Below are 14,308 nucleotides of genomic sequence, written 5' to 3'. Positions count from 1 at the left end.
TGGAATAGCCTTCATTTCTCAGAACCAGAATAGACTGACAAGTTTCAGAAGAAAGTTCTTTGTTTCTTGCCATTTTGAGCTTGTAATCGAACCCACAAATGCTGATGTTCCAGATACTCAACTAGTCTAAAGAAGGCCATTTTTATTTATATACTTTAATCAGAACAACAGTTTTCAGCTGTGCTAACATAATTGCAAAAGGGTTTTCTAGTGGTCAATTAGCCTTTTAAATGATAAACTTGGATTAGCTAACACAACGTGCCATTGGAACACAGGAATGATGGTTGCTGATAATGATCCTCTGTAGATAATAATGGGCCTCTATAATCCACAAATAATCAGCCATTTCCAGCTACAATAGTCATTTACAACATTAACAATGTCTACACTGTATTTACGATCAATTTAATGTGATTTTAATTGGCAAAAAGACATTTCTAAGTGACCCCGAACTTTTGAACGGTAGTGTATATCCTAACACGATCCATGTTGGAAACAGCATTCTGCATGGATTCCGACTCTTTCAACTTGCAACAAAACAATTTTATGAAATCTAATTGGCTAAACGTTGTTTAACGCGGTCAAGTTTGGTTTTTGTGCAATCCTCAGAATCTCGTTTCATCATTCTACATTACGTATTGGCTATACAACACCTGAATTAGCCCATAAAGGGTCTTGGTCCAATGACCACCTATCGTTTTGAAACCTAGCTAGATAGCCAATGAGCTGGGCTTTCCAGCAGTATGTGAACGCCGTTTGTAGGACAAACAGCCATCATGCTAGAGCTGTGCACAACAGAGTTCATTCTCTGGTGAAAGGAAACAGGACGCACTGTAGTTTACGTTTCACAGCAGTTCCTTCTCTTCTACAAACTTCTCAAATCTGAAAAGTTAAACATGGCTACTAAGAGTGGAAAAGCTAAATCTCAGTCCAAGTATACACATTTTGATGATATTATTGCAGAAATTGACCAGGAGAGTGACACAGAAGGAATGGATGAGGACTCTGTGAGTGACCACAGTTATGATTCCAGCGCGGAAGAAATGTTTTTGGAAGGAAAAGATCCACTTTTAGACCAGTAAGTAAAATAGGTTTTTGCTTCTCATGCTAATGCAGTTGTTTAAATGGTCGCATATTCATTTTATTTTTTATTTTTATTTATTTATATATACACTGCTCAAAAAAATAAAGGGAACACTTTATTGCAGACACATGCACATTTGTGGCCTGCTGGAGGTCATTTTGCAGGGCTCTGGCATTGCTCCTCCTTGCACAAAGGCGGAGGTAGCGGTCCTGCTGCTGGGTTGTTGCCCTCCTACGGCCTCCTCCACGTCTCCTGATGTACTGGCCTGTCTCCTGGTAGCGCCTCCATGCTCTGGACACTACGCTGACAGACACAGCAAACCTTTTTGCCACAGCTCGCATTGATGTGCCATCCTGGATGAGCTGCACTACCTGAGCCACTTGTGTGGGTTGTAGACTCCGTCTCATGCTACCACTAGAGTGAAAGCACCGCCAGCATTCAAAAGTGACCAAAACATCAGCCAGGAAGCATAGGAACTGAGAAGTGGTCTGTGGTCACCACCTGCAGAACCATTCCTTTATTGGGGGTGTCTTGCTAATTGCCTATAATTTCCACCTTTTGTCTATTCCATTTGCACAACAGCATGTGAAATTTATTGTCAATCAGTGTTGCTTCCTAAGTGGACAGTTTGATTTCACAGAAGTGATTGACTTGGAGTTACATTGTGTTGTTTAAGTGTTCCCTTTATTGTTTTGAACAGTATATGTTTATTATACCTGTTGATACAGGGCTCATATGTGAAACTATTCTAACTGAACATTTTCATTCACAGTGGCACTGATTCCGACTGGGAGCCCCCAGCGCCGCCCCCAGCGCCAACTTGTTCATCCAGCTGGACCCCTGCTGTCTCTGGGCCATCTACAGGTGTGAAGGCACCGACAAAGAAGCGGAAGAGGGGAAGTGTGCCACCTGCTAACAAAGGGACAGAAGGGCGTTGGCACACTGTCCTAGAAGATGATGTGGAGCCACCCCAACCAACTTTTCGGCCGAAAAGGAAGCCAGGACCTCAGGTGAACTCGACCACAACTTACAGCCCCCTTCAGCTTTTTCAGTTGTTTTTCACACAATCCGTTGTAGATTCGCTCGTGTCTAACACGAATAAGTATGGGAAGAAGAAGCAGGCAGGCAAAAAGGTAGCATGGAAGCCCATATCCATGTCAGACTTTTTCTGCTACCTTTCACTGGTCATCTACATGGGGCTGGTGAAGCTGAAAAGCCTGACGGACTACTGGAAAACGTCATCACTCTACCAACTGCCTTTCCCCATGACTGTTATGTCCTGCAAAAGGTTTCTGGTTCTTTCACAGGCGCTTCATATCAGTGACCCAAAGGTTGATGAAGAGAATGACAAGAAGAGAGGCACAGCAACGTTTGATAGACTGTGCAAAATAAAACCTCTCTACTCCAGTATTGTTGAGGCCTGCAAGACGTACTTTCAGCCAGCCCAGAACGTGTCAATCGATGAGAGGATGGTAGCCTCAAAGGCCAGAATTGGCCTCAAACAATACATGCGAAACAAACCAACCAAGTGGGGTTACAAGCTGTTTGTGTTGGCTGATTCTGTGTGTGCCTACACATGCAATTTTTTTGTCTATGAGGGGAGGAACAGTTTTGCTACCGGTAAGGGACTTGGCTATGACTCTGTAATGGAGTTATTGGATTTTCAACTGCTAGGGAAGGGCTACAAACTTTTTGTGGATAACTTCTACACAAGCCCTACCCTGTTTGCAGACCTTAGGAAGCGGGAAGTGTGGGCTTGTGGCACCATTCGTACCAACAGGGTGGGCTTTCCGAAGACGAAGGTGAACGACATGCCTAAGCAGGCTGAGCGGGGGACCATGCGATGGATCCGTGAAGATGGCCTGCTTTTTGTAAAGTGGATGGATACCAGAGAGGTGGTGATGTGCACAACAATCCACAAGTCCTTCAATGGGGATCATGTTGTCAGGCGTGTGAAGGACGGGGTATGGACCACCAAAAATGTCCCCATTCCAGCTGCAGTAAAGGACTACAACAAGAGCATGGGAGGTGTGGACCTATCAGATGCGCTGATAGGCTATTACAATGTTCTGCATAAGACAATGAAATGGTACAAGACCTTCTTCTATCATTTCGTCGACATTGCTGTGGTGAATGCATTCATCCTACACAAGGAAATGGCTAAGAGCTGTGGAAAGCCCTTCCTCTCACAGAAAGCCTTCAGAGAGCAGCTCATCAAGGAGCTTGCTGGCTACAGCACCACTGCACCACACCCTGTCCCTTCTGCTCCTGCCACAAGTGTTCATCTGCCCAAATATATTTGTGCAGGCATGGATGTGCCTAAGGGCCAAAAGGGCACAGCATGGAGGCGTTGCTGTGTTGTTTGCAAGATGAAGTCCCCCATCACCTGCACCACATGCTCGGTGACCCTCTGCTTTACATCAGAAAGAGACTGCTATGGCATCTGGCATCAGCAGCAGAATATTGTGTAGAGCTTTGGCAAAGTGGGTGGGGTTATATCCTTCCTGTTTGGCCCTGTCCGGGGGTCTCATCGGATGGGGCCACAGTGTCTCCTGACCCCTCCAGTATTTATGCTGCAGTAGTTTTCTATTAACAGTGTGATTTAGAGCAAAAAGCAGAAAAACAGGGACAAATCAGAAACCTGGAAAACCTAAACGGAGAAAATGGAATTGGGTAAAAAAATAATAATAATAATTGATAGAGATGTTATATATAGATAGAGATGTTATAGAGCCCTAAATAATGTATAAATGTTCTCTTATTACTGGATTATCTAGGGATAGTGTAGAGTAACAGCTGTGTCCTGAAGTGACCTTTAACCTCCCTGCTCCTCAATACTTCTTCCACTGGATCAAAGCTTCAGCCAAGTAGGATACATGATAGTGGCAACACATGGAGTTGGGTTTGATATAGTCATGATAGGATACATGATAGTGGCAACACATGGAGTAGGGTTGGATATAGTCATGGTAGGATACATGATAGTGGCAACACATGGAGTAGGGTTGGATATAGTCATGGTAGGATACATGATAGTGGCAACACATGGAGTTGGGTTGGATATAGTAATGGTAGGATACATGATAGTGGAAAACACATGGAGCTGGGTTTGATATAGTCATGGTAGGATACATGATAGTGGCAACACATGGAGTTGGGTTGGATATAGTCATGGTAGGATACATGATAGTGGAAACACATGGAGTTGGGTTGGATATAGTCATGGTAAGCAAAATACTTTACTCAACATATTGTGCAGCTTTCTGTAGCAGGATCTTTTTATGGGGGGTGCCCTTTTTTGTTTACACATCACACACATGGTTATGGGCTTTAAAAAGAAGACACCAGTACCATGTCAGATATAGTTTAAATGTATTCATATTTGAGTTTGCATCCCAATATGACACTTTAAATACATAACAGAAGACTGAAATGTAACAAAATGCCTATTGTGTTTATTGAACTGTACACTGAGATGTTCAGTTGGTCAACATTCCTCTCCAGTGATTCCCCAACATCTTGTCAACATGTGCCGCAAAAATGGAGCTGATATCTAATACCAGTCATTCTTTATAGACATGTTTTCATTACAAGGCTTAGGCCTCTCATATAGTCTGCAAAAACCTCTCCAAAATGTCACATTTTTTAAACATCTTTATTTTCATGCATATAACTAATAATATAATATTTTTTATTACCAAATTCTATCTTTTGTGTGGACAATATTTTTTTCATGTTTTCATGAGTGTTTGAGATTAGGTCCCTGAATGGTCAAAAACCTCTTCAAATAGAAGTACGTTTACAGCACAATATATCTTACAGGTAGGTCCTCTCTCACTCTCTCTCATCATGTCACAGCTGACAGGCTCCCAGAGGAAGGGTAGGTCCTCTCTCACTCTCTCTCATCATGTCACAGCTGACAGGCTCCCAGAGGAAGGGTAGGTCCTCTCTCACTCTCTCTCATCATGTCACAGCTGACAGGCTCCCAGAGGTAGGGTAGGTCCTCTCTCACTCTCTCTCATCATGTCACAGCTGACAGGCTCCCAGAGGTAGGGTAGGTCCTCTCTCACTCTCTCATCATGACACAGCTGACAGGCTCCCAGAGGAAGGGCAATAAAAGGCCCCAGCTCACTCAACTGCCCCTCCCCTCTCCAACAGACATCAACCCAGAACATCCTGAAGACAGAACATCTAAAAGATCATCTGGGAATCCTTTCTTCCTCATGGAGCTTTTCAAAAGTGAGGTGAATATTCAATGTGATGTTTGTTCAGTGCCTTCGGAAAGTATTCAGACACCATGACTTTTTCCACATTTTGTTACGTTACAGCCTTATTTGAAAATGGATGTAAAAAATATATTTATATATTCAGCAAACTACACACAATAGCCCATCATTTGGGGCGGCAGGTAGCCTATTGGTTAAAGCATTGGGCTAGTAACCAAAAGGTTGATGGATCGAATCCCAGAGCTGACAAGGTAAAAATCTGTTGTTCTGACCCTGAACAAGGCACTGTTCAGCGGTAGGCCGTCATTGTAAATAAGAATTTGTTCTTAACTGACTTGCCAAGTTAAATATAAAACATTTAAATGACAAAGGAAAAACAGGTTTATAGAAACATTTAAAGATAAAAAATATACCTTCTTTACATAACAGTAAGTATTCAGACCCTTTATTATGAGACTGTCAGAGTAAAAACCAAGCCATGAGGTAGAAGGAATTGTCTGTAGAGCTCCGAGACAGGATTGGGTCGAGGCACAGATCTTGGGAAGGGTACCAACACGTTTCTGCCGCATTGGAGGTCCCAAAGAACAGAGTGGCCTCCATCATTCTAAAATGGAAGAAGTTTGGAACCACCAAGACTCTTCCTAGAGCTTGCGGCACGGCCAAACTGAGCAGTCGGGGGAGATGGACCTTGGTCAGGGAGGTGACCAAGAATCCGATGGTCACTCTGACAGAGCTCTAGAGTTCCTCTGTGGAAATGGGAGAACCTTCCAGAAGGACAACTATCTCTCCACCTCTCCACCAATCAAGCCTTTATGGTAGAGTGGCCTGACGGAAGTCACTCCTCAGTAAAATGCACATGACAGCCCACTTGGAGTTTGCCAAAAGGCACCAAAAGGACTTTCAGACCATGAGAAACCAGATTCTCTGGTCTGATGAAACCAAGATTGAACTCTTTGGCCTGAATGCCAAGCGTCACGTCTGGAGGAAACCTGGCACCATCCCTAGGGTGAAGCATGGTGGTGGCAGCGTCATGCTGTGGGGATGTTTTCAGCAGCAGGGACTAGGAGATTAGTCAGGATCAAGGGAAAGATGAACAGAGCAAAGTAGAGAGAGATCCTTGATGAAAACCTGCTCCAAAGCGCTCAGACAATGCAGTAGTGGCTTCGGGTCAAGTCTCTGGTCTCTGAATGTCCTTGAGTGGCCGAGCCAGAGCCCGGACTTGAACCCGATCTAACATCTCTGGAGAGACCTGAAAATAGCTGTGCAGCGACGCTCCCCATCCAACCTGACAGAGCTTGAGAGAATCTGCAGAAAAGAATGGGAGAAACTCCCCAAATACAGGTGTGCCAAGCTTGTAGCGTCATACCCAAGAAGACTCAATGCTGTAATCGCTGCCAAAGGTCCTTCGACAAAGTACTGAGTAAAGCGTCTGAATACTTATGTAAATGTTATTTTTCAGTTTTTAATAAATTAACAACAATTTCTAAAGACCTGTTTTGTTTTGTCATTATGGGATATTGTGTGTAGATTGATGAGAGGGAAAAAAGTATTTAATACACAGGCTGTAACGTAACAAAATGTGGAAAAAGTCAAGGGGTCTGAATACTTTCTGAAGGCATTGTATATAGCCATGTTATAAAGTATGAAAAGGCTTGTTCATTCACATGTCATGAATTCACTATGACATCATCATATTTGTATATATCCTAATTAATAAACTTTGGATGGAAACATGATTATTATTTATTTAACAAGGTAAGTCAACTGAGAACACATTCTCATTTAAAGCAACAACCTGGGGAATAGTTACAGGGGAGAGAAGGGAGGATGCATGAGCCAAATTGTAAACTGGGGATGATTAGGTGACCATGATGGAATGAGGGCCAGATTGGGAATTAATCCAGGACACCAGAGTTAACACCCCTACTCTTATGATAAGTGCAATGGGATCTTTAGTGACCACAGAGAGTCATGACACCCGTTTAACGTCCCATCTGAAAGATGGCAACCGACACAAGGCAATGTCCCCAATCTGAATACTTTCCAAAGGCACTGGAAGTGATTGAGGAGAGACCATAATTGCTATGTTCCAATTAAAATGATTGACCCATAAGAGAACACATGACCAAAGCAAGGCGTGACCATTTAGAAATAAAACAATATTCTTAATGATAAACATAATCTAATAGACAAATGTTTGCATAACCAACCAGGACCAACCCTGTTTAGCTTCAGAAGCAAGCCAGCTGTGGGAAGTAGGGTGGTATGCTGCTGGCTCCAAAATCAAGCTATATACAGCCTAATTGTTTCCCCTCAGGAAGCTCTGGTAAACAGTTGATGTAGTACACTGCTGCCACCACCAGGCCTGGAGGGCATTTTGACTTTGTTGATAGCGAGTTGTGTTGCTAAAAACGTAGCAGCTAGCTAACTGGCTACTGATCAACCTATTGTGTGGATTGAACATTCACATTCATATTGGACAGCCTTACCTGTATAGTAGCACCAACACCCATCAGCCCAATCTCTTCTTGATGTCAAAGCTGCAGTGTATTGTTGCTATAGGAGTATTAAATTAATGAATAATCCTATTTATTTAAAGCCCCGCTAAGATGTCACCATACTATTCCTTTAAAGCCCCTCTGTCAGATATAAATCATCAGAGTGGGAAACCAACTGACATGGAAACAATGGAGCAAATGTATCACTATCAGAGGGGTGTATTATGACATCAGATAGAACTACTCAGACATTCCAAATATCACTTGATTATCAGATGGATGTATTATGACATCATATAGAACTACTCAGACATTCCAAATATCACTTGATTATCAGAGGGGTGTATTATGACATCAGATAGAACTACTCAGACATTCCAAATATCACTTGATTATCAGATGGATGTATTATGACATCATATAGAACTACTCAGACATTCCAAATATCACTTGATTATCAGAGGGGTGTATTATGACATCAGATAGAACTACTCAGACATTCCAAATATCACTTGATTATCAGAGGGGTGTATTATGACATCAGATAGAACCCCGCCCACATTCCACTGAAAAGGCAGCGCGCGAAATTCAAAAAATATTTTTCCGAAATATTTAGCTTTCACACATTAACAAGTCCAATACAGCAAATGAAAGAAACATCTTGTGAATCCAGCCAACATGTCCGATTTTTTAAATGTTTTACAGCGAAAACACCACGTATATTTATGTTAGCTCACCACCAAATACAAAAAAGCACAGACATTTCTTTCACAGCACAGGTAGCTTGCACAAAACCAACCAAACTAACCAAGAACCAACCAAACTAACCAAGAAACAACTTCATCAGATGACAGTCTTATAACATGTTATACAATAAATCTATGTTTTGTTCGAAAAATGTGCATATTTCAGGTATAAATCATAGTTTTACATTGCAGCTACAATCACAAATAGCACCGAAGCAGCTAGAACAATTACAGAGACCAACGTGAAATACCTAAATACTCATAAAACATTTATGAAAAATACATGGTGTACAGCAAATGAAAGACAAACATCTTGTGAATCCAGCCAATATTTCAGATTATTTAAGTGTTTTACAGCGAAAACACAATATAGCATTATATTAGCTTACCACAATAGCCAAAAACACAACCCATTTATCAGCAGCAAAAGTTAGCGATCGCAAAAAACCAGCAAAAGATATATAATTTTTCACTAACCTTGACAAGCTTCATCAGATGACAGTCCTATAACATCAGGTTATACAATACACTTATGTTTTGTTCGAAAATGTGCATATTTAGAGCTGAAATCTGTGGTTATACATTGTGAAAACGATGCAACTTTTTTACAGAATCTCCGGATATATTTCTGACACTCACCTATTCTGACCAAATAACTCATAATAAACTTTACTAAAAAATACATGTTGTACAGCAAATGATAGATACACTAGTTCTTAATGCAATCGCCGTGTTAGAATTCTAAAAATTACTTTAGTACGACATACAGCTTACGTTATAGCGAGACAGCGCCAAAAATCAGGGCGGAAAATAATACTAAACATTTGACAGAAATACGAAATAACATCATAAATGGGTCCTACTTTTGCTGAGCTTCCATCAGAATCTTGTACAAGGGGTCCTTTGTCCAGAATAATCGTTGTTTGGATTTAGAATGTCCTCTTCGTCTGTCGAATTAGCAACCAAAGCTAGCCAAGTGGCGCGAAGCTGTCCATCGTCACCAAACGCAGAGAACGGAAAACGCCAAAACTCCCGATAAACTTTCAATAATCTGATAAAACTATATTGAAAAAAACATACTTTACGATGATATTATCACATTTATCAAATAAAATCAAAGCCGGAGATATTAGCCGTCTATAACGAAAGCTTTTCAGAAGGCAATCCAGAGTTCCTTCCCGCGCCTTCCTGAACAAAGGAAATTGGGGTCATGTCATTCCAAGAGCTCTCTTTTGACCTCAGATCAAGCTATACACTCCATTTCACCTCTCACTGCCTATTGACATCTAGGTGAAGGCGTATGAAGTGCATGTTTATCCATAGATTTCAAGCAAATGAATAGGGAGGCCCTGGAACAGAGCCTCGATTTCAGATTTTTCACTTTCTGACAGGAAGTTTGCTGCAAAATGAGTTCTGTTTTACTCACAGATATAATTCAAACGGTTTTAGAAACCTGAGAGTGGTTTCTATCCAATAGTAATAATAATATGTATATTGTACGAGCAAGAATTGAGTACGAGGCAGTTTAATTTGGGAACGATTTTTTACAAAGTGAAAACAGCGCCCCCCTATCCCAAAGAGGTTTTAACTTGTATTTTTCCATTCGGCACATGGGAATTCAACAGCAAAAGTATTTTTTGGTCTCGTAAAGCCTTTGATCAGCAATAAGTCTGTCTGATAAAAACATTTCTTGTGGAAAAATGCATATATTGTGTAATGCAGATTTTAGAATATTCACATGAACATCTGTTGCAAATTACATGGAAACTTAGCTACTAAGGTGGATATTGATCCAACACCTGCCGCTTATTCAAACCAGCCCACTAGGCACAAACGTCAGTTCAACATCTAGTTTCTATTTACATTTCTTTGAGTCGTCAACTAAAGTCAATTCAACATGAAATCAACATAAAATGTCACCTGTCATTGGATTTAGGTTGCAAGTCCATGAAACAAAAGGTGTTTTGTTGAAATGACGTGGAAACGTTTATTCAACCAGTGGAAGCTTGCACCCAGGAAAGTGGAACGAGGAACTCTTCTTTGAGACAATGATGAAACAGCAATCCGTGGGAGAGTTGTGGTGGATATTATAAAATAAGGATCTGCTGGAGTCCAAGTCAAACCAAGATTCTTTATTTCTGAGCTCAGAGAGAATAACAGTTACACAGCGCAGTGTAGACAGTCTGAATTCCTGAAGCATTGGGTGATGAGCACATATCTTTATAGTTTCCTGTTCCTGGGAGGGACTTTATTCATACAAAGACGCAGGGGCAGCTGGTTTGCAACGCAGGATGATACTCCCAGGAACAGGAGATTATAATAGGTCAGTTTCACAAGGTTCGTCTGTGGTGGTTAATTTCTGTATTACCAAATGAGGAGAGACAAACTTCACACACCAATCAGAGTTATACTTAAAAACTTCACACACCAATCAGAGTTATACTTAAACTACATCTTTAATAATAAGATCTTTGCAATGACTTTCAACAATTCACTATTTCTAATGAGCCGTTGAGAGTGGCAACACAATGGCTACTGAAATATTTTATAGCAAAGATCCACCCCCCTAGTCGACATAACAAACCACAGATATTAGGAACAGTTCACAAAGTGAGACTTTATAATGAGAAAGGAGTATCCCGTAGCCAGATAGCATTCGCTATAATTTATCGTTCAGTTTGGTCCCTAAGACGAGGTTCTAATCTCGTTCCTGGTACTTCATATCACAAAAACACCAACTCATCCAATGGCATAACTCAATTGTCAACTCTAGATACTCCCATCTCAAGTAAAACCCCTTCTTGACCCCACTCCTGGACAAGCTCACTGAGGGGAGTGAGCCTCTAGGTCATACACTATCCCAGGATAAGTGCAACATCAGAGAGGACATACAATGGTTCCAGACACTGCCATACACCTCCCCCCAATGCCAAAGGAGGGAGTGACTTGCGCACAGACATTGTGGAAACCAGTAATTGGTTCCCCATTAATCACACCATCCCTTCACATAGTTTAACAGATACATTCACATATGAAGACAATGTTCCCTCCTGTCCTCTTCCCTTCCTGATATTCTGCATAGCACCAGGGACATGTGAAAGACAAGCCTGACCTCTCCCCTCTCTGGGCCCCAGGTGACTGAGCACCCAACTGAGGGAAGAAGTGCAACTGCCATCACCAGAGTCCGAAGGGATACATTCTAATAACAAGTATATCACATCAGCATATTATGCAGATAAGACATCTTAATTATCTATGTTACCCAACTAATTCTGATTCATCCACCACAAGTCACATACTCAGATATGTGGACACATACAATTAACATTTTGCATTACAGAGTCTGTGAACATTTTCATTTCATTAAATCATCAGTGGGCCAACATTGCAAATGTAAACAACGGAACAAATGCATCACATCCAAATATCACTTGATTATCTGCAGTGCTAGAGGAATGACACACAGATAAACACACACACAGTGTCAGAGTTTTAAAAAAAGGACCATTTAAAACAGAAGGAATCTGACCTACTCTATATTCAAACTCCATATTCAATTCATGTTTTCTAATAAAAACATACAAATATATGTTTTAGTATACTTTGTACAATTCAAGTTCATATGGTAAAAACAGGTAATCATTAGCAGTCAACAATATAAGACAGCAAGTCCTCTGTGTGTACTCTCTCATGCCATTTCAGCTCCCCCAGCTGGTTGAAACACTTTCCACATTGGGAGCAATGGTAAGGCTTCTCCCCTGTGTGTATTCTCTCATGCCATTTCAGCTCCCCCGGCTGGTTGAAACTCCTTCCACATTGGGAGCAGCGGTAAGGCTTTTCCCCTGTGTGTATTCGCTCATGAGCGTTCAGGTTTCCTGACTCTCTAAAACTCTTTCCACACTGGGAGCAGTGGTAAGGCTTCTCCCCTGTGTGTATTCTCTCATGCCGTTTCAGGTCCGCAGGCCGGTTGAAACCCTTTCCACACTGGTAGCAGTGGTACGGCTTCTCCCCTGTGTGTATTCTCTCATGTTGGTTCAGGTTTCCTTTATGGCAAAAACTCCTTCCACACTGGGAGCAGTGGTAAGGCTTCTCCCCTGTGTGCATTCTCTCATGTTGGTTCAGGTCCCATAACCGGTTACAACCCTTTCTACAGTGGGAGCACTGGTGTCGTCTTGCTGGTTTGGACGTCCCTGGCTCTGGTTCCTCTGAGTCTGGTCTTTCTCCTGCCAAAGACAGTGTTAAAAAAAAAATTGAGACCTGAATGAAACCTCCACATGATAAAACAACCATGCTACGAGGGTAAATCCTGAATCAGATCTCTCAATAACCTGAGGCCAGTTTTAACAATCTTTGTGTGATTTTAAAACAAATGTTGTAGAGCATCCTGGTAATTACTGATATGTTTACATTACTTATTTTATTCATCCTGTTTTACAAGTCAGAACACAAAAAACTAAATAGTTCTAGGACACTAGAACACAGACGTCGCTGGATTCCAATTGAGCTGGTGGTTCTAAATATATAACTTTCATAGCTGTATGATACAGAATGTGACCTACACACTTCCTTAAACATAAAATAACTAAAGAAGTAATTTTGTGTGGAGGTCCAAAACTTGTTTTTACGTCGAAGATACAAAGCACATCAGTAACATATCCACCGTGGTTGAAAGGGGCTGTTTAAATGGACCAATTTCTTATTTAGACGTTCACAGATTTAAACATTTTGGACTAGCGCTGATGTCATATTTTGGGTAAAGTTAAGAATAAGGTGAAATATTTGGGTAGCTGTTCCTAAAACTGAGAGTAACTACAATAAACAAAAATATAAACTTAACATGTAAAGTGTTGGATGTTTCATAAGCTGAAAAAAAAGACTGCAGAATTTTTTACATCCCTGTTAGTCAACATTTATTCTTTGCCAAGATAATCCATCCACCTGACAGGTGTGGCATATCAAGAAGCTGATTGAACAGCTTGATTATTACACAGGTGCACCTTGTGCTGGGGATAATAAAAGGCCACTCGAAAATGTGCAGTTTTGTCACACAACAATGCCACAGATCTCTGAGGGAGTGGGCAACCTGCATGCTGACTGCAGGAATGTCCACTGGAGCTGTTGCCAGGGAATTTAATGTACAGTACAGGTCAAAAGTTTGGACTCACCTACTCATTCAAGGGTTTTTCTTTATTTTTACTATTTTCTACATTGTAGAATAATAGAGAAGACATCAAAATTATTAAAAAACACATGGAATCATGTAGTAACCACAAGTGTTAAACAAATCAAAATATATTAGATTCTTCAAAAGTTGCCACCCTTGCTTTCTCTCAACCAGATTCACCTGGAATCCTTTTCCAACAGTCTTGTAGGAGTTCCCACATATGCTGAGAACTTGTAGGCTGCTTTTCCTTCACTCTGCGATCCAACTCATCCCAAACCATCTCGATTTGGTTGAGGTCGGGGGATTGTGTAGGCCAGGTCATCTGATGCAGCACTCCATCACTCTCCTTCTTGGTCAAATAGCTCTTGCACAGCCTGGAGGTGTGCTGGGTCATTGTCCTGTTGAAAAACAAATGACAGTGGGACTAAGCCCAAACCAGATGGGATGGCATATCGCTGCAGAATGCTGTGGTAGCCATGCTGGTTAAGTGTGACTTGAATTCTAAATAAATCACTGACATTGTCAACAGCAAAGCACCTGCACACCATCACATCTCCTCCTCCATGCTTCACGGTGGGAACAACACATGC

At 41.4% G+C, this 14,308-nt stretch overlaps 1 protein-coding gene across 1 annotated transcript; it reads left to right on the top strand.

Annotated features, from left to right (window-relative positions):
• The first annotated feature begins 1,035 nt into the window (after window positions 1-1,035).
• LOC120036465 (piggyBac transposable element-derived protein 4-like) lies at window positions 1,036-3,555 on the top strand. The gene is made up of 3 exons (XM_038982905.1): window positions 1,036-1,078; window positions 1,857-2,854; window positions 3,392-3,555. The coding sequence occupies exons 1-3, from the start codon at window positions 1,044-1,046 to the stop codon at window positions 3,553-3,555; spliced, it is 1,197 nt and encodes a 398-aa protein (XP_038838833.1). The 5' UTR covers window positions 1,036-1,043.
• Window positions 3,556-14,308: the final 10,753 nt, after the last annotated feature.

Source organism: Salvelinus namaycush, unplaced genomic scaffold, assembly GCF_016432855.1.
Source record: "Salvelinus namaycush isolate Seneca unplaced genomic scaffold, SaNama_1.0 Scaffold134, whole genome shotgun sequence".
In the NCBI taxonomy this organism is placed as follows: Eukaryota; Metazoa; Chordata; class Actinopteri; order Salmoniformes; family Salmonidae; genus Salvelinus; species Salvelinus namaycush.
This window is presented reverse-complemented; position numbering and strand designations above follow the sequence as displayed.

What these genes read in the sequence shown, in the direction of transcription:
- LOC120036465 (XM_038982905.1), top strand. Translation starts at nt 1,044, where the DNA reads ATGTTTTTGGAAGGAAAAGATCCACTTTTAGACCA. An exon ending in AAAGATCCACTTTTAGACCA is followed by an intron (nt 1,079 to 1,856) that starts GTAAGTAAAATA and finishes TTTCATTCACAG; the next exon opens with TGGCACTGATTCCGACTGGG. An exon ending in GTGGGCTTGTGGCACCATTC is followed by an intron (nt 2,855 to 3,391) that starts GTACCAACAGGG and finishes ATATTTGTGCAG; the next exon opens with GCATGGATGTGCCTAAGGGC.